The sequence below is a fragment of the Ricinus communis genome, chromosome 4, assembly GCF_019578655.1.
Source record: "Ricinus communis isolate WT05 ecotype wild-type chromosome 4, ASM1957865v1, whole genome shotgun sequence".
Taxonomy (NCBI): Eukaryota; Viridiplantae; Streptophyta; class Magnoliopsida; order Malpighiales; family Euphorbiaceae; genus Ricinus; species Ricinus communis.
In genome coordinates, this window is record NC_063259.1 from 32,118,373 (window position 1) to 32,139,732 (window position 21,360).

Genomic DNA, 21,360 nt, shown 5'->3' on the forward strand with positions numbered 1-21,360 from the left:
GGATAAGTCCCGCGACGTGATTGGCGCGATGGAGGAAAGGCTAGTCAGGGTGGAGACTACCATGTCTGATTGGGGAGATAGAATCGAAGACATGGACCTTTGCATCGAGAAGCTAGAGTCCAAGGGGGACGATGTAGAGCTTCGCGGGGAGATGCAAGGTGCCTGCAATGTGGCTCTTAACAAGTTACTTGGCCAATACTTGGAGAAGGTTGATAAGCTCGAGGGAGCTTAACTTGTGCAAGACCGCGTTGGCAAATAGTGGGGGAGCGCAAGTAGTGACGGTTCACAGAGTCGATGCTCCTAAACCAAAGGCCTACGGTGGGGCTAGGAGTGCTAGGGAGATCGACGAACTCTGGTGACAGTTGGAAGGATATTTTGTTACTTTGAGCATAGTGGACGACGCCATCAAGGTAAAGTCCGTATCTCTCTCTACTTAAGTAATATTGTTACCAAGATGGAAGTACGAAGGAAGTGACGAAGGTGGTGGAGATAGAGGGAAAATCTTCCGCCAAGGATAGTAAGGCTTCATGCAGGGATAAGGGCAAGTGGAAGAAGGAAGACAGGCGTAGTTCTTCCCCGAGAAAGCTTGCCTGCTTCATCTACGATGGACCTTATCGTACATATAAGTGTCCAAAGCGTGAGAAGCTTGGAGCATTAGTGATCACCGAAAAGGAGGAGCAAGAAGAAGAACGAAGACTTGCTTCCCTTCGACTCCTGAATGCTATCCAAGACAAAGTGGAGCAAAAGCCTCGTGGACGAATGTACGTGGAGACGAACATCGGAGACAAAAGCATTCAAGCCATGGTAGATACCGGAGCTGATACAGTATACATGGCGAAAGAGGTGGCTGACTCTATAAAGCTGCCTTATGAAAAGGAAAAGGGCTTCATTAAGGGCGTAAACGCGAAGAGGCTACCTATCATTGGCTTGGCGAGAGGGATTAACATCCGAATAGGCCAATGACAAGGTAAGGTCGATATCACCATTGCTCCTATTTGATGATTAACGATTTTATCTTGGTATGGACTTCCTCGACAAGGTGAAGGCTTTCTTGGTTCCTTACGCCAACACCATGTGCATAATGGAGAATGGCCAACCTTGTGTTGCGCCGATAAAGAGGGAGCTAAGCCAAGATATGAGGGTATCGGCCATACAGCTCTCTAAAAAGGGTAAAAAGGAAGGAGCCAACCTTCCTAGCAACCCTCAAGATAGAAGGAGGTCCTCTTGTTGAGGGTGCTATACTTTCAAGCCCTATCCAAGGTATGCTTGATGAGTTTGAAAATGTTATGCCTGAGCTGCCGAAGAAGCTTCCTCCGCGACGAGAGGTGAACCACGAGATCGAGCTGGAATTGGGAGCCAAACCACCCGCCTTTGCATCCTATCGTACGACGCCTCCGAAGTTAGGTGAATTAAGGAGGCAATTCAAGGAGCACATAGGGTTGAAAGCCTTGAGGGGTAACGAGCTCTATGTCAGGGAAAAATGCTCATTTGCCCAACGGGAAATGGTATTCCTAAGGCGTATTGTTGGCGATGGAAAGATGGATGGATCAAGGGTGAAGGCCATCCAAGAATTGGGAGCTGCCGACCAAGGTGACCGAGGTGAGTTCTTTCCTTGGTTTGGTGAACCATTATCGGGAGGTTCATCAAGGGCTATTCTTTCATTGCCACTCCGGGTGTATTAAGGAAGGGTCGAGCTTGGGAGTAGTCTACGAAGTGCCAACAAGCCTATGAGAGGCAAAAAGAAGGCCATTATGGAGGAGCATGTCTTAGCACTTCCGGACCCTACGAAGGCATGCGAGACCCAAACCGATTGGGTAAACCGAGAATATCAGTATTTGAGGCACTACGAGAGTGCCAACCAAGGAGATTGGGCGAAGTTGTTTGATGATGCCCAACTCTCTTACAATTTGCAAAAAAAGTGAGTTTGCAGGCAAGAGTCCACTCGAGAGAGTTATGGGCCGGCAACCCTACACACCAGGTACTCTTGCCTTGATCTGGACAAGCTGCAGTCTACCCGCCTTCAAGCTAAGGGAGGAATGAAAAGAGCAAGCGGTGTTGCTTGAACCTATTTTGGAGAAGGCATTCAAGCAAGTGAAGAAGCGGGCGGACAACAAGAGGAGACCAATGGAGTTCAAGGACGGGGATAAAGTGCTTGTCAAGTTATACTGGCATGGCAAAGACGACGGACTTCATTGGAGACTCCGAAAAAGGTATGATGGACCTTTCCTCATTAATAAAATTAGTGGGAAAGGTAGTGAACAAAGGTAGAGTAGCAAGGTAGATCTTCCACAAAGGCATCAAGATCCATCCCGTTTTTCCTGTGAGCATGTTAAGGAGGATCACGATGACCCAAGCCGAGGAAAGTCTACAAGAGCTCTTTGGAAGGTGCGGGCTCAGTATGACGAAGAGGTGGACTACATCATCTCCCATCGTAAGGCGCCACAATCCAAACAACCTCCCACGACGGAGTTTCTTGAGGAAGGGACTCTCCGAAAGTGAGACAAGTTTGGAGCTGATTCGTGACTTGTGGCAATTCGAGGAGGAAATCAAGAGCTTACGAGGAGAAGGCAACGAGGGCGTTGCCAGATTGAGTGGGGGAGAATGTCACGTGCCCATCTCACAACCAGGCAAGGAAGGCTACCTGTCTGCCGAATGCCCGTATGGACACACACGGCCGGTGTTGGTTTCCCATGAGCACGCCCGTCTTGGATGAACCGAATTGGGAAGGAGCTAGAAACTTCCCGGAGAACACGGCCATGATGGGTAACACGGCCAAGAACACCAGATCGTGTACCCAACACGCCTGTGAAGGCCAAACTGTTACCAACATGGCACGTAGCACGGCCATGTTCTAGAACACGGCCATGTTTCCAACACTGGAACACGGCCAGGGTGAAAATTATAAATAGCTCCTCCATGATTCATTTGAAAAGAGAGAAATTTGAGTGAGAGTCCATATCAGTGAAATAAAAAAGAAGAGTGTGTGTGCCAAAATGTAGCCATATAGAGGGAAGAGTGTTGCTCTACATAGAGCAAAGAAAGATGCTCTATGTAGAGATTGTTGTAGGAGTAGTTATGTAGATTAATACATGTTATGAGAAGAGCTTATGATTGTGTAGAGAGAGAGTGTGCTCATTGTAAGTGTAAAGAGCTTTAGTGTGAATTAATCAATACAAGTATACACTTCCACAACTCTTGCGTCTCTTTGTGCCACTTTCGTGAATTTACTTCCATTGGTTTGGCAATCAAGGGAAGGCTGACTAGCTATCTTGACTTTCGGGGAAATCAAGCGAGCTAGGCCGCACGTGGGCAAAGTTTTGGAGATAAAACAAAACTCACGTGACACGTGGAAGTAGCAATAAAGGTGTTTTTGGGCATAATAAAAGAAATTTTGGTTATCGATAGGGGTCTGGAAACATGGCCGTAGGTGACCATCAAGCACATGGTGAGCGACAACAACAAGTGCAGCAAGTTCTTGGGTTGACAACAGATCAATATTCTAAACGTATGTCCCTTCCTGGTCCAACTACAAGTCAAACCATGGTAATGATCATCAAGTAAATTTCGCAGGTAAATGCACTTCATTTGAGGATCCTTGGATCATAGACAGTGGGGCTTCTGATCATATGGTTGGAAGTGAAAAGAAACTTCATGATGCTGAGCATGTTTCTTTTTATCCTTCAGTTTAAATACCTGATGGTTCTGCCCTCAAAGTAACCCATGTTGGTACTACATATGCCATAAAGAATATTCATTTAAAAAATACAATATGCATTCCTGGTTTTAAATGTAATCTGCTTTCAGTTGCAAAGCCCACAAAGGACTTGAATTGCTTAATAACCTTTTTTTCAAATTCTTTTCTTTCAGGACCTGAATACGGGGACGCTGATTGGAACGGGTAAACTCCAAGATGGTGTCTATCAATTAGAGGAAAATCATGGCATAGCGAGTCAAAGTACATTGCAACTGGATCATGTTTTGTGGCACATGCGTCTAGGTCATCTCTCTTTTAGAAAACTAAAATTAATTCCAAATATTCCAATTCCAAATAATGTTCATGAAGTGTGTGATACTTGTCATAGAGCTAAACAGTCTCGTTTACCTTTTTCAATTAATAGTGAACGAAGCATTAAGTGTTTTGATTTCATTCATGTTGATATTTAGGGTCCCTATTCAGTTTCATCTTTGAGTGGTGCTCGTTTTTTCTTGACAATTGTGGATGATCATTCTAGGTGCACTTGGGTTATCTAATGAAATGCAAATCTGAAACTTATACTTATTTAACTATGTTTTGTCATCTGGTACAAAATCAATATGACTCACGGGTAAAGGTAGTGAGAAGTGACAATAGTAGTGAATTTATTTCAAAGGATATGAAACAGTTCTTTACCACTCATGGCAGTGAACATCAAACTTCCTGTGTCGCTATCCCAGAACAAAATGGGAGAGTAGAGCGTAAACACTGTCATATCCTTGATGTTGCACGATCTTTGCTTTTTCAAGCTCATTTGCCTACAAGTTTTTGAGGAGAATGTGTTTTAACTGCTGTCTATCTTATAAATTTGATGCCAGCTCCAGTAATAGAGAACAAAAGTCCATATGAGGTTCTTTTCCAAAGGAAACCCAGTTATGATCATTTGAGAGTTTTTGGTTCACTTTGTTATGCATACAATCATGAAAGATAAAATAATAAGTTTTCACATAGAGCCTGTAGATGCATATTCCTTAGGTATCCACAAGGAAAAAAAGGTTACAAAGTTTATGATCTAGAGAGAAAGAAATTATTCATATCCAGATATGTCATCTTTCATGAACATATCTTTCTGTTCCAAACCGATAACCAATCTTCATCTCCTTCATCTTCTTTCGATTTTATCAAGCAAAATTACCAGATCCATCTTGACAATGATTCACTCCATGAAACCTCACTGAAACCAAGAGAAAACCATAATCTTAAACCTGAAAATTCAACATCACAAAATGAATCCGCAACACCATGTTTTGCATATGAAAATATCAATAACCAAGAACAGATTTCATCTCATCCTTTCCAAGATAACCTTATTACAAGAACAATGACACCCACAATTAGCAACTCTCCATCACAACGTCCAAACACAGCCAGACGTGTGTCCACAAAACTCTCTAGTTTTGACTATGAACTATTACCATCGTTGGCACCATCTTTGGAGACTCTTCCGTCAGCTAACTCAAGTAAGTCCTATCCTATTTCTCAAAACCTATGTTATTCGAAATTGGCTCACTCCCACAAAGCTTTTTTGGCATCTATTACTTGTTTGGATGAACAAAATTTTTTTCATCAGGCAGTTAAAGATCCAAGATAGAGACAAGCCATGGCTCAAGAAATTAGCGCGTTGGAGGAAAATGAAACATGGAGCTTAGAACATCTACCTCCTGGAAAGCAAGCAATTGATTCGAAATGGGTGTATAAAATCAAGTATAATTCTGATGGAACCATTGAGCGCTTCAAGGCGAGACTCGTTGCTAGAGGTTTTACGCAGATTGAAGGATTAGACTATTATGATACCTTTGCTCCAGTTGCGAAGCTCACTACCCTGCGATGTTTGTTGTCAGTGGCAGCCATACGACATTGGGAAATTCATCAATTAGACGTTAATAACGCTTTCCTACATAGAGATCTTCAAGAGGAAGTGTACATGAAAGTGCCACAAGGTTTTGGTACGTCAAAAGATGATCGTGTTTGTAAATTAAAAAAATCTTTGTATGGGCTTAGACAAGCATCTAGATGTTGGTTTCAAAAGCTTGCGCATTCATTACAGGAACTTGATTTCAAGCAAAGTTCTGCAGATAACTCATTATTTACACTTACACGGGGTAACCAATTTACAGCTTTGTTGGTATATGTAGATGACATAGTCGTTGTTGGAAATGACTCGGCTACGATAGTTCATGTCAAAAATTATCTTGATACAGTCTTTCGAATTAAAGACCTCGGTAATCTCAAGTATTTCTTCGGCATAGAAGTGGCCCGAAGCAAAGAAGGCATAGTGCTTAGCCAGCGTAAGTATACACTTGATCTCCTCGAAGAGACATTGCTCTTAGATGCAAGGCCTGCAAATTTTCCAATGGAATCAAGACACAATTTGGCATTAGGAGTGGGTGATCTAGTTTCAGATGCAAGTCAATATCATTGACTTATTGGTAGGCTCCCTTACTTGACACCCACTAAACCGGATATTACATATCCAGTGCAAGTTTTGAGCCAGTTTATGCAAGATCCTCGTGTCCCTCATTTAAATGCAGCATACAGAGTTCTTAGATACTTGAAGGCAGCCCCTCGACAAGGTATTTTCCTTTCTTCTACTAGCAGACTACACTTGACTGCATATTCAAATTCGGATTGGGCAAATTGTCCCTCTACTAGACGATCTACTAATGGCCATATAGTGTTTTTAGGACATAGTCTAATTTCTTGGAAATCAAAGAAACAAAGTGTGGTGTCCCGTTCCTCAACCGAAGCAGAATATAGGGCGATGGCAAATGCTACTAGTGAATTGTTATGGCTATGTGCTCTGCTTCTTAATCTCAAAGTTAAATTACCAAATGCCATGACTCTCATTTGTGACAATGAAGCAGCCTTACACATAGCAGCAAATCTCATTTTCCACAAACGAACGAAGCACATCGAAATTGATTGTCACTTTATTCGGAATCGATTGCTGAGCAATGAACTCCATACTGCTCATGTTCGTTCAACTGATCAGATTGGTGATCTCTTCACAAAAGCACTCGGCAACAGTCAGTTTCATCATCTGCTTGGCAATTTGGGCATTCGTGATCTACATGCTCCAACTTGAGGAGGAGTGTTGAAGACCCTTACCTGTACAGCTGTATACTTCTAATTCGATCATGTATAATTTAAGAAGTTAGATTTTGTTTCTTATATTGAGGCTCTATTTCTTATATTGAGGTATAATATTTGTCTTCAATTTCATGGTTGATGTGCGTAGAATACACACATCTGAGGATTTTAAGGCAGAATTTATGTATATTTGGATGTGAATTGGTCCCAACACTTACCCTATACGTATGTTTGTGTGCATTAGGTCCAAAAGAGGTCAAAGGATGATAAAGGAAAGAATTGGAGCATAATTGGACGTCAAAGCTGCCGAAACGAGCTAAGTATGCCCATGCGGAAGGTTAACACGGCCGTGTTGGATTCAATACTGGCCGTGTTACCAACACGGCCGTGTTGGATGCGTCAAACATGAAAGAAAAAGAAGCTTTTAGGGAGCACGACCACAGAGAGTAACACGGCCAGGAACACCAGCCCGTGTCCCCAACACGGCCAGGAACATGGCTGTGTTGGCGGCGACAGGGGGTATTAATTAAAAGAACGAAGAGAGGAAAGGGAGGAGGCGGCTAGGGTTAGAACATCAAAGACTCATCTTGTTCTTTGTCTAAAGGTTTTTTGAGTTGAAACTAAGGGAAAATGAGACTTGGATCAAGGTTTCAATCGGATTCCCTTGAAGGATCGAAGATTGGGCGAGGTTCATTGATTGATTTTCAAATCGAGCAAGAGGAACAAGAATCGATTCAATTGGAGCAAAAGGATTTAAATACATTTACTCTCATCTAAGGGTGTAATCGGATTTTCTCTACCTTTGCTTATTGTTGTAATTGAATTCTTGTGTATTTTGAGAATGAACATGATTAGCTAGATTGATTAAATCCATTGGGATTTCTTTACTATGTTGGCTTGATATTATATTGTTGGAATGTTTGGGTTAGTTTTATATTCTTCTTGCTTTCAGTATTAATAAGATAATCATTATTCATGAGACGTTGTGAATTGTGTGTTTAGATTGCTTTGTATGATTGAGAAGTCCATTTGACATTTGGAATTTTGAATAGCAAGAACTGGTTAATAATCGCTTAGAGATAAGGATAATTAACTAGCCGGATTAATAATTAACAAAGCTTAATAGAGGCGGATTAAAGCTTAATGCTAATTTAAGAATCAATCGTTAGGAAGAGATTCCAACTTTAGGTTATTAGATTTAGGAATTCGGTTATCTCTTGAGAGAAACCGAATTCGGTTAAGAATTCGTCTACGGGTAGCATAATTAGATTCAACAATCCTTTATCTTTTGTTTGATTGCCAACTAGTTTAGGTTCCCTTTGGGTTTGCTCTCTTGCCTTAGTTATTTTAGTTATCAATTACTCTTGCATCTCCCTTAGAACTTAGATTGTAGCTATTAGTTAGTTTAGAAAGTATTCATCACTCATTTTAGGTTAATATAACAAAGAACAAATGAGTAACTCTGGGCTTTCACTTTCCCAAGGAATACGAGCCATTAGTGCTAGACTGCATCGATAGGTCCACTGTCTTAGATTGTAGCTAACACAGATAGCACACATCAGTGGTCCACTTTGTATATAAACTATGGCAGCAATCAATAATAAACAAGTCAGAAATTCATCCAAACTGAATTTTCTTGCTATTTGCTATTGTCCATCTCCATCACAACTGAATATAGTAACTATTATATTCAGTAGCCAGAGGAAATCATTTCTTTTATTAAATTCATAACAAATAAATATGAATTCTAATTTATTAACTGATACTTCACCCCAAATGTGACTAGTTTCTAACTAAAAAAAGGATTATTAATTCTTTACCTGTACTATAAAAATATGAGTTGGTTAGTTTGTGGCTATCAAAATGCCATAGACTTCTGGAAAGAAAGAAAAAAAAGACCGCAAGATAAAAAGTTATAATTCCCTGCAAATTGATGGGCTGCAGCTGAAATCGATAAACTTGTGTCTAAACCCAAGGCCCAACGATCGTAAAGAACCTTATTCTATATTCACTCTGGCATCTCCTACCTCGCAGAAATTACTGAACAAGGATGGCACTCAGAAGCATGCTATGAAAGATCACTGCATTTTACTCTGATAGCCTTGTTCTACTTCCAAAACTCTATTCTCTTTTCTTTTTCTCTCATTGCTAATCTAGCCATTGCCCTGTTCGTTAAGAACTTCAATACTTGTACGAATTCTTTTGACAGCTTTGTTACAGTCGACTAGTCCCGGTATTTCTCTCCCTTCAGTCCCAAACTGCCACATTGACATGAAATCAAACCCCACTTACTTAACCACATTTAGTTTCTTGTTCATTACCTCTCAAAGATTTATACTTTTGCGAAAAAGCCTTACCAAGGGATCTTCGCTTTTCTTCATAACCACCAAGCCTGCCACCTATTCGACATTATGCCACGCCCAAGTAGAAAATGATACTGAGGGAGGTTTGGAGCAACCAAAAGACTCTATTGGAGTTCTTAGGAAATGGGGCTGTAGTGATCGTGATTTGTTAAAGATTTTGTCACGCAGGCCTTCACTACGTAATGCTGATCTCACTCATCTTCAGTCTAAATTAAATTTACTTCAGGGCTTAGGTATTAAGCCAGCTGATCTTGTTAAGATCATCAATTGTCGCCCAAGATTCCTTAGTTCTCGTATCAATCATTGCTTTGACGAGCGTTTACAGTATTTTATGACATTGTTTGGATCAAAGGAAGTCCTGCTTAAGGCCATTGTCAGGAATCCTTCTCTCTTGACGTATGACTTCCACAACTGTATTAAACCTGCTATTGCCTTATATGAAAGAATGGGTGTTAGTAAAAACGACTTGATTCCTATGCTTTTGTCACGGCCAACTGTGATTCCAAGAACTTCTTTTGATGATCAGAAGATTGAGTACATTCGCAGAACTGGGGTTCCCAATACTTCCAAGATGTATAAATATGTGGTTACTATAATAGGCATTTCAAAGATTGAGACTATTCGAGAAAAAGTAGCCAACTTTGAGAAGTTTGGTTTCTCGGATGAGGAAGTCTGGAGGTTTTTTGGGCGTTCTCCACTTTTCTTAACACTATCAGTTGATAAAGTTCAAAGGAATATGACTTTCGTTGTTGGCACGATGAAGCTCCCTGCAAATGTGGTCCTTCAGTACCCATATTTGTTGTATAATAATTTAGACGGTGTGCTGAAACCGCGAATGCTTCTTGCAGGGAAGATTCAGGACATGAATCTCTGTCCTCAAATTAAAGGACCTCTGTTAATGAGGGCAATGAGGATGACAGAACAGCGATTCTTGAAGGCGTTTGTTTCTTGTCACCCCACAGATGTTGCCGAAGAGTTGATGGTGTTCTATGAAAAGGCAAAATGTTGCAAGAGATTGGCCGAATCCTCAAAGAAAATGATCACTAAAGGGTTTCCTTTCTGACATCGTACCAGTGCATGCTTAATCTGCAAAAGGTTACTGATTTATTGTGTCAATGTTGTACAAGGTTTTTGTATTCACATGGTTTTACATGCAGAAAATTTGTGATTTAATATATATTCTGTTTTTTCATTATGGCTCTTTTTTCTTTTTCTTCTTTTTTAAATGGCTAATTATTAGTTCAAATTGCAGTTGTTTATTTGCCTGTTTAAACTTGTAAGTTGAACTTGATTGCATCTATGAACTAAAGATTCCAACTACATCAAAGATAAAACTTGCTTTGTTAGATGTTAATCTGCGAATTATTTGTAATCTCCCTCCAATAAAACTGTTTAGTCTGGTCAGGAAGTGAAAAAAAAAAAAAAACACACACACACACACATGAAGCAAACTATAGTTGATGATCAGCGGCATGCCATTGCAGGTTTTGTCGGATCACTGGGGGCTTCTTTATATATTGGCAGAATGAAATAAAGAAGTGTGAGGCTGGCTGCTGGCTATGGTTCAATGGTGGATTGCCTCCTTGTGTTATATAGGTTGTCAGGGACATGAATCCTTGCTGTTCCTGGTTACCCGCCTCTCTTTTTCCTTTGACAGCAACTCTTTGTTGGAGTAGCGATAAGCTCGTCTTGGCAAGAGACCTGTATGTTTTTATCCATAAACAGCAAGGTTGTTAATAGCTTATCCATAAATGGCTGCTAATATTTCTCTATGGAAATAATATGTAGAAAATCAAAATAAAGGATCTCTACTCATGGTTACTATAGAGAATTATGGTTTGTAATTTAAGCTTGATACTTTATTGAATAAGAAATGTTATGTATATATACAAGAGCAGCTGTAAAATGTCTAAGAGATATTTAGCATATGGTTATAACAAAAAGATAAGAGTTAGCTGCCAGGATAAGCAATGAGCTGTTACAAAAGTATAAAACAGAATTAATAACAACAGTAAATCTAATCTTGTTAATTTGAATGATAATCTGTTATTCTTTAGCCTTATTCTTGACACGCCCCTGCAAGATGGAGGATCCATCAGAGACTCCAATCTTGGATCGAAATTGAAGAAACTGACTGCGTCCCAATGGCTTTGTTAGCATGTCAGCTAATTGATCTTTGGAGCTGATGTGAAGAACACGTAATGAGCCTGAAGAAACTCGCTCACGCACAAAATGATAATCAAGAGCCAAATGCTTCATGCGGGAATGATAAACTGGATTGGCACATAAATATGTCGCACCCGTATTGTCACAAAATAAAGTTGAAGGCTGTTGAAGACAAATACCTAATTCATGTAATAAATTCTGAACCCACATAACTTCTACTGCAGCATTGGCTAATGCTTTTGTACTCAGCTTCAGTGGAGGAGCGAGAGACAGATTTCTGACGAGCTGATCGCCAAGAGATAATGTTAGACCCAAATATAAAATATAGGCAGTAGTAGAATGCCCATTATCCTGAATACCACCCTAATCAGAATCAGAGAAGACTGTAAAGGAGATAGGACAATCTCGGTTTAGAAACAAACCATGATGAACAGAACCTTTTAAATATCTGAGTACTCTTTTAATGCTTGTAGATGTTTTTGCGTGGGAGCATGCATGAACTGCGATAATTTGTTAACAGCAAAAGAAATATCAGGCCTAGTAATTGCCAAATACTGTAGTGAACCAACAAGGCTACGATAAGATGCAGCATCAACTTTGGAAGATCCATCAACAAGAGAGTAAGACTCAGAGGAACTAAAAGGAGTAGCAACCTCTTTGGCACCATCCATGTTAAACCGACATAAAAGATCACTGATATGACGATGCTGAGAGAGAAACACACCAGATGGAGTAGAAATGACCTCAATTCCCAAAAAATGATGGAGAGAACCCAAATCCTTAATGGAAAACCGAGTGGCTAGCTTGTGAATAAATTGATCCAAAAATTGGGAATGGTTGCCAGTAAGAACAATATCATTGACATAAACCAAAAAATAAGCGGCGACACCATTTTCAGCATAAATGAACAAGGAGGCATCAGCCAATGACTTGCAAAAACCAGACGTGAGCAAGAAATTAGTTAATGCTCGTCTAGACCTCCATAATCAGAATAGGTTTAATGCTCCACTATCTTCTTTTCATTTAATTTTGCAGGAATTATGTATTTTATTTCTATCTCCTCTTCTTTTAACATATCATTTTTGTTACTCCTTTGTGTTAAAAATATATCTCACTTTTAATTTATAGCAATTTAAATCTTTTTCAGATCTCATTAATTTTTATCACTATTTTTCCAGAAATAAAAAATGTTGATTAATGAAAGATATTTTCAATAATTATTTACTAAACTAACAATTATATAAAATAAATTATAATTTAGAATGGATTAAAAAGCAAAAGAAAAAAAAAAGGCTATCTTTTCGGGACTAAAAGAGTGTTTATTTCATATACTAATTATTGTTTGCAATTGGTCCTTTGTTATAGTTAAGTGAGCTTTCATTTTCATTTTTGTTTAATGGGATAAGTATAAAATACCTATTCGCTTTATTCTTTTGAGAATTTTATTTATATGTTTCTATTTTAAATAGAAAAATTATGGTTATAAAATATATGATAAAAATAAATATTTTATCGTTAAAAAATTTTAAAATAAGAATTCAACCGTCTTTGTTTCTATTATTGTTATATTGCTTGTATCATAAATTTAGACTTTAGAGTTTAATAATGGCTAATTTTATTTTATTAGATTATTGACTTTTTTCGTTGTTATCTGAGAGTCAAATAATGAAATTAGAAGTTATTAAGTTCTACTGTCATATTATTATAAATGAGCAACGTACAACTGATTAATCAGAGTATAGACGATTAAACTTTTGTGATTCAAAACTGATGACTATAATCAAGTGCGTATAGTCTTGATCCTGTAAGGCAACAAAAGTACGAAATAATGTCAAATGGAAGACCAACAAGGCCACTCCAATGAGCAAGTCAAGTGAGAATTTTAGAAAAGGAAAGAAAACAAAAAAAGAACAAAGACTTCAAGTGTTAGGGTTTTACTATATGATTCCTTTCATTATATTATAGGGTTTTAGGGATCATTGCTTCTATTGGTCCATGCCCTTCCTCTTTTTTCATTGAATATTTATTTTAGCACTATAATCACTTCATTAGCAGCTGGTACTGTGAAGTTCAAAGGTGGACACTTGTCTCGTTGTTGTTGCTTCATCATTAAGTTGGATTGTCAGACGATCCGTCAAATCTTCTAGGTTAAGTTTTTTCCAATGGACATTCACGTGGTTCTCGCTGATGGTGAAACGTACAATAGGATAAGTTAACTCAATCTTTAATTTTTCTGGCTCGGTGTGTTTTGGAAACTAGGTGTGGTCTCTATTGAGACCCGTCAATCAATTTGATGAAGCCCTATTATTAGAAACTTTTAACAGTAAGATATTTATTTTTATCATTGTTTATAACCACAATTTTATTTTGATCTGGAATAAAAATATGTACGTAAGATTGTTAAAAATGAACCACATTAAATTATTGTTCATTAAGCATACAATAATCATAAATAAATTTAGTATTTAGACATAGTGTTAGAAATTAAATTGCAGAAGAATATTTATTTGGAAATAAATATATATGATAAAAAAGATAAATAAATAAAATAGTATAAATATAAAATTTACGTGGATTAATATAAATTTGAGAAAATAATAAAATTTAACTAATTATGATAAGAGTACGAATAATATCAAAAAATAAAAACCCCCGAGCCTTTTAACTCAAGTAGATTTTATAAGCTCACCTACTAATAAAATGATAACAAAATACAATTTGTTGGACATAAATGAGAGACTAAATTCAAAGAAGAACCCTACAAAATATTTGCCAAAAAGAACTCTAAAATATACACTCGCTTTATTCCATTTTCCGATTGTGCAATAAAATTGATGAAGTCACAGTTAATATAAAAACAGCCAATCGCAAAGCAATAATCATGTATCTAATCAAACAAAACAACTAAGCTATCGACAAAAGAATTGTACCATTTGACCCCTCTATCATTCAAAAATAATTGCTTCTGATGATGTTCAAAGCCACGCACGAGGCTCTATGCATACTCCAAAAAGAAGTGGACATAAGAGCTCCACGTTTTTATCTTTCATGTCCAGAAAAACACTTGGTTATAAATTCAGTCACGTGGAACATGTTACTTCAAAGGAGGTGATCGTGTAGGTTATGGTGTATGATAAAAAGATGAGCGAGTTTGAGGTATTAAAGGCTAGAATCAATATATTATTAATAAATTGATGAAATTTTACGGTGCATCGTATTCTTTTTTAAAAGAATTTACAGTTGAAGATTTTCCTTTATGTTTCTTTAAATTTTTTTTAATACGATTTTCTTTTAATTTTATAAAAAAATATTAAAAATATATTTATAAAACAGCCAAATGATATTTTTAAAAGTTTATATTATTTTGACTTTAATTTTTGTTTTATATCTTTTTTAGAATTTTATTAAAAAAAGACATTAAAAATTAATCTAAAAATATTCAAAAATGTAATATTAGAAATATACCTATCAAAAACACTAAAAAGATATTATTTTTTTGGATGGTGATTGAATATTGTTATGGAATTCCGCTCTTCACGTCATTAGAAATTAAACAGACCTCCGATAGGTATAATTGTCTATAATAGAAATTAAACATTTTAATAAAAAATTTATTAATGCGGATTAAAAATATAGACAGTCTAAGGTATAATATGATTTGTAGCCACTACTTATTGTCCCGCCTGATAAATTTTCCCTATATATACGAATGCTTTAATGTATTAGGCACAGGGAAGCATCCCGACTTGAAATAAAATTAAAAAGAATAAAAATTAGTGATCAATTCTTATTTCTTTTTTCTTTTTTTCCCCAAGATACCAAAATGGCAGAGAAAGATAAGTATCGTCCTTTGGCAAACTTTCCCTCTACAGCATGGGGTTGCAGCTTTGCATCATTTTCCTCCTCAAATTCAGTAAACTATTCTTCCATATTCTTAATGCTTTTCTTTTCTTCCTTTGTTCCATGCGGTTTTAGCAAGGACGTACTTACTTTATGTTTTATCTGAATTCATGCAGGATTTCGAATTATATACTAGAGAGGTAGAAACATTGAAAGAAAAAGTTAGACCCATGGTAACAGCTTCTACAAAAGACCCATTGGAGAATGTTCAGATTATCAATTTGTTATACCGTCTTGGGGTTTCATATCATTTTGAGAATGAGATCACTGATCAATTAAATCACATTTTCGAAATTATTCCTAACCACATTATTAGTGATGATAACGACTATGACCTCTACACTGTGGCTATTCTCTTTCAAATTTTAAGACAATATGGACACAAAGTGCCTTGCGGTAAGTATAATTACGTAGGCTATTAGTGGCGCCGTAAAATTAATTTCAATGTCCTAGCTAGTTTAGATTGAATGACAATTACATACATGTGTGTATATATATATATATTTATTATTTATTAGCATATAAAATGAAACTATTTCATAAAATATAATATGGTCGAGGATATAATGTAATTTTGAATGAACAGATGTGTTTAATAAATTCAAGAACAGTGATGGAAAGTTCAAGAAAAGCATTGCCAATGACCTGAAAGGCCTTCTTAGCTTATACGAAGCGAGTTTTCTAAGTGTGCATGGAGAAAATATTCTAGATGAAGCCATAGCCTTTACAAGGCCACTCCTGGAATCCTTTGCTGATCAATCAAGCCCCCATCTAGCAAAATATATAAGGAATTCTCTGCTGCGCCCTCATCATCAGGGCATACAAAGAGTGGAGGCTAGGCAATACATAAGTTTCTATGAAGAAGATGAGTCTCGCAATGAAACTCTTCTTAAGTTTGCAAAGTTGGATTTTAATCGGTTACAGTTATTGCACAAGCAAGAGCTGGCCTCTCTCTCAAGGTAAACTTAATTTGTTGTGAGTTTGTATTTGAGAGAAAAACAAGGGTTATTTCTTTTTTCTTTTTATTATTCAATTAGCTCAGATATAAAAAATACATCGCCCAAATTATTATTGTAAAGCTCATAATATAAAAATATGTAATATACTATTTATTAAACATATTTAATTATTTTATGAGTATTTGTTTTTACCGTATGACAATAATTCATGTGTTATTATATATTTTACAAAATTAACAAATAATTAAACTTCAAATATATTTATGTATCATAAGACATTCAAAATCTTTTTTTTTTTAATTTAACGACTTAGTATCAATGCTAAGCTTTATATGTTTATATTATCCAATCATATCTTTTATTATAATTAAATTGAATAATGTTTTATTTATTTTCTTAAAATAATTTAATTATATTATTTTAATAATTATTTAATATAAAATATAGAAATAGAATCTCCATTTTAATAAAGAAAGAAATAAAAAAAGATTAATGGTGAATTTACAAAGAAAAGCAGAAAAAGATTAAGAACCAAAATGTAGATTTATACAAGTACATGATTAACATGGAAATTTTCTCTTATGTCCTCGTCTAACATAACTTGTTGATTTTGAGAATAGTTGTACTTAATATTCTATGAATAAAATATTATAATATAATTATGATTGAATAAATTAATCACTAATTAGTTGTATTAAAATTAAAATTTTAAATCAATTAAAATAAAATTAGTAGTTATTGATTTATTCTAAGGATATTATAAATTTTTGTGCTTTGCAACTCGGCAAGAGATTTCTTTTCTCTCTTTTTTTCTTTTTAAAAGTTTTTGGACCAGGTTCATGCAACTTTAGAATTGGTATGTATTTGCACATTTTCAGGTAGTGGGAAGATTTAAATTTGGCTAAAGAGCTTCCTTACATAAGAGATAGACTCGTGGAGACCTATCTCTGGGCAATTGGAGCCCATTTTGAGCCTCAGTATGCCCTTTCTCGAGCGATCATCGCTAAGTATACAACAATAGTATCCGCAGTAGATGATACATACGATGCATATGGTACACTTGATGAACTCCAACGTTTTACAAATGCATTTCAAAGGTTTGATATTTATTTTCTATGTGTTGTTTTTGATATATAACCTATGATGGTCTTAATTATCTTTTAAACCGTATGGTCAAATAAAAAGTGCACAATAATTGATTAGTGTAAGATATGTAAAAAAACTGAAAAGTATAATATCATACTCAAATTAGCAATTGAACATGTAGAACATACTGTTCGAAAAGAACATGTAAATAATAATCACTTCTTCCCTAAATTTTCAGGTGCGACATTGATGCTATTGATGAACTACCAGATTACATGAAAGTTCTTTACAGGGCTTTGTTGAATTTTTTTGATCAAATAGAAGATGAAGTCGATGAGGGAAGGTCCTACAGTACTTCTGTTGCTAAGGAAGCGGTAAGATTTGTCTACACATATAGTCTCTTGCTAATCGTTTCAAGCCTCCTTGTAAACCAGGATCTTTTATTATTTTTTCTCCATAAGATAAAATATGACCAGGATTAATCATTTGATAGTTAAGTGCAACTTCTTCTTTTTATGTTCTCGTTCTTTTCTTTTAAATTCTTTTCAATGGTGATAAATAGTTCAAAGAACTGGTGAGATCCTACTATGTTGAGGCACAATGGTTTAGTGATGGCTATGTACCATCATTTGATGAATATATGCGCAATGGATTGATCACAAGCACTTATACCGTACTTCCAGCAGCATCCTTTATTGGAATGGAAAATACTGTAGGAGAGAAGGAATATAAGTGGGTACAAAGCAATCCAAAAATCGTCAAAGCTGCTAAGATAATTTGCCGTCTGATGGATGATATAACCACCCATGAGGTACATATATAATATATCATTAAATAGAATTATTGTATCTGATTCATCATACAGTGACAAAATATATAATTTGATATCAATATGAAATTGAAATTAGGATGAGCAAAAGAGGGGACATTGTGCTTCAAGTATAGAATGCTACATGAAAGAATATGGTGTGTCCGAAAAGAAAGCCATAGAAGAGATTCAAAAAATATGTGCAAATGCATGGAAAGACATGAACGAGGAGTGCATGAAGAAGCCACCTACTGTTTCGAGGACTCTTCTCAAGTATTATGTCAATCTTGCGCGGGTAATAGATTTTGTATACAAGAACCTCGATTCGTACACATATGCATCTAGTTTAAAGGGCGACATTACTACAGTGTTCCTGGAGCTGCTACCCGTTTAAGATTCTATGCATTCTTGTGTAGTGGTTATAAATTATGTAATTCTCTGTTGTTAACGTGCTTTGTGTACTGGTTTCTTTTTTTTTTTTTTTTTGCATAATTCCATGTAGTTTCAGCAAGGATGTATTAATTGTGCACTATATTTGAATAAGCAGATTTCTTATGCAGGAATTCCAAGTTCGAGTGTAAAAAATGTAAAGTCTTGGCTGTTATAAGATTTAAAGAACAAACTAAATTTTCAGGTGCGACTTCGATGCTATTGATGAACTACCAGAATACATGAGAGTTATTTACAGGATTTTATCATTAATTATATTAATACTCACTTAACTTTGTACTAAATTTCAGTTTAATTATATAATTTTTTTATTTTTATTACAATAATTTAATTTTAAATTAAATAGCATATTAGCTGCTTGTCTAAAATATAATTATTTAATTTATCAAATAATTGACATGTCTAAAACATCAAATATTAGATTAAAATATGTCTTAAAAAATTAACAAATCACTAACTTACTCATTAAACCATTTAAGCCAACTATTAACCTCATAACTTATACCCAACCTGACTCACTCTCCTGTCTCACTCTGATCCAACATTGTCGTTTTCACTACATATCCCTAAAAAAAGGTATCGAGTATGTTTTTATTTTGGTTGGATTGTTCTCCTTCTTATTTTCTTCCTCTTCTTTTTCTCTTCTATTCTTTAATTATTTATTCTTATAATAATCTTCTACTTTTATAGCTTAGTTAATCCAAAATTAATTATCATTTTCTTATTTATTTACCAAGATATTTTTCCAAAGTAAATAAACATTATAATAGTAACGATAAACCAAAAAAAAATAAAAAACAAAAAAAAGTAATATTTTTATATTTATTTGTATTTGAGCTATCATTCTTTTTATATTTTTTACATGTTTACATGTGTATGTGAGAATGTACAATCAGCTCCTATTTGATATAAGAATTTCAACATCAAATATGAGAATGTACAATTAGCTCCTGTTTAGCATAAGAATTTCAACATCGGAGAAGCGCTCAATCATCAAATTAATTGAATTCAAAAATTATTTACAAAAAATTTATAGTATATTTTCTCCTAAGTATCTACAGTGCAAGTATATTAAATCGACATTTGAGAATTGACATTTCTTTTTCTTTAGAAGTTTAAAGTTCATTGTTTTGATAATAAGATTGGTAGCAAAAATAACAATCTTTGGATTAGAGGGAGAGGAAGAAGTGAGTCGGGCTAGATATGAGGCAGCTTAATAGTTTAGTTAAATGGTTTGATAATTAGGATAACAATTTATCAATTTTTTTTAATATATATGTTTTTCTAATATAGGATATTTTAGACACATTATTATTTCGGCGAATTAATCCATCTTGCTACTGAATTTGAAGTAAAAGTCATTTTAAAAAAATAAAAAAATATTATATGAACAAAATAAAATTTAGTTTAAAATTAAATAGCTGTTATAATTATTCCATTCTTATTGAATTGTTTTATTCAAATAGAGGATTTATTCAATAAAGAAATATGTTATGACCTAATTTGTGGATCCGTGATCGGCGTTACAAAATGGGTAGGGTAAGGCCATCGAGATCCATAGCAAGCCTTACTAAATAATAATTTAATTAAAATATAATTTTATCTAATATATCAATATTTCATCCACACAATTACAATGAAATTTATATCGATTCATCAACAATAATAAAATTAATAATCATTAGGTTATTTATTATGTCGAATAGAAATAGTAAGTCTGAATGTAAATACTGTGGAGTATCTAGAACTTTACAAAATTAGAATTATAAGAAAAATAGTTATGTTAAGCCGAGAAAGGAAAGAGTCGTGCTGCCAAAATAAGAAGAACTACAGATTTTAGCTGTCATCTGAAAAATTTAACTTGAGACTGTTAGTCTCAAGAGTGAGTTAAAATCATATAATTCAAAACAAATATAACCATCACTATAAAATAATTATTCCAATTCTATCAGCCAATCGACTCTCTTATTTTCAATAAGACTTGCGCCAGAGAGCAAGACTCGACCAAGGTCCTTAACTCTAGTATGATCACTTAATTACTAATATAGCCGGCGTCAAGAGAACGATGCCCCACCAGGTTTCTTTTCTCCAGCAAATCATAATTTTCATAAGCTTAGAGAGTGATGCTCGATCAGGGCACATTACATAAATATTTTTATGTTATATGTCTCTGATTTATATAGGTACGCACGTGGTCCTGATACAACTCATCAGGTGGCATGTTCTACTGTCATCTTATCAAGAGTTATAATACAATTTTAATATAAATAAATATTAAAATAATATAAATCACAGACAATCATAGAATTACTTAATTCAATATTAAATGTTAAAATTGAATAACATCAGTTTAAATGAAATTATGATTATATACAATATTCATAGTAAATATAATAATAGTGATAAAAAATAGTGGCAATTAAGATAATAATAATAATAATAATGAGGATAAAAATAGAAAAAATAATAATAATAATAATTAAATAATATTATATTAAATAGTGACATGACACATGTGATGTTGATTATACGACTTTAACTCACAGTTTTGTTGAATTTTCTTTAGCTGCTCCTACGTCTCTGGCGGAGCTGGTTGAACCGTCGGATTATCTATTCACGGAAATAATTCAATTAATAAAAAAATATTTTATAAATAAACCTAGGCCTAGACTTCTAGAATTTGACTGTCTAAAAATCCCGACTTGGAAATTCTATCAAAAATTCAGTAGAACCTCCTCTAAAATATGAATGTTTACACCCCATATTATGAGTCTAAAACCTGCT

At 35.1% G+C, this 21,360-nt stretch overlaps 2 protein-coding genes and 1 long non-coding RNA gene across 3 annotated transcripts; 2 read left to right on the forward strand and 1 right to left on the reverse strand.

Moving 5' to 3' along the window:
* Positions 1–8,717: 8,717 nt before the first annotated feature.
* LOC8272589 lies at positions 8,718–11,104 on the forward strand. Its single transcript, XM_002513324.4, has 2 exons — positions 8,718–10,302; positions 10,692–11,104. The coding sequence occupies exon 1, from the start codon at positions 9,116–9,118 to the stop codon at positions 10,268–10,270; it is 1,155 nt and encodes a 384-aa protein (XP_002513370.1). The 5' UTR covers positions 8,718–9,115; the 3' UTR covers positions 10,271–10,302; positions 10,692–11,104.
* LOC125369938 lies at positions 10,475–12,489 on the reverse strand. The gene is made up of 2 exons (XR_007215650.1): positions 11,553–12,489; positions 10,475–10,908 (listed from the first exon to the last, which is right to left on the reverse strand). It is a non-coding gene; the product is annotated as an uncharacterized LOC125369938 (long non-coding RNA).
* A 2,606-nt stretch (positions 12,490–15,095) lies between these two features.
* Positions 15,096–18,926, forward strand: LOC8272588 (probable terpene synthase 6). Its single transcript, XM_015715639.3, is given in 7 exon segments — positions 15,096–15,286; positions 15,390–15,669; positions 15,860–16,232; positions 17,111–17,329; positions 17,557–17,692; positions 17,881–18,129; positions 18,227–18,926. Coding segments are annotated over 7 exon segments (1,641 nt in total). The 5' UTR covers positions 15,096–15,196; the 3' UTR covers positions 18,521–18,926.
* The last annotated feature ends 2,434 nt before the right edge of the window (positions 18,927–21,360 follow it).

Coding starts and splice junctions, on each gene's coding strand:
- LOC8272589 (XM_002513324.4), top strand. CDS start 9,116: ATGAAATCAAACCCCACTTACTTAACCACATTTAGTTTCTTGTTCATT.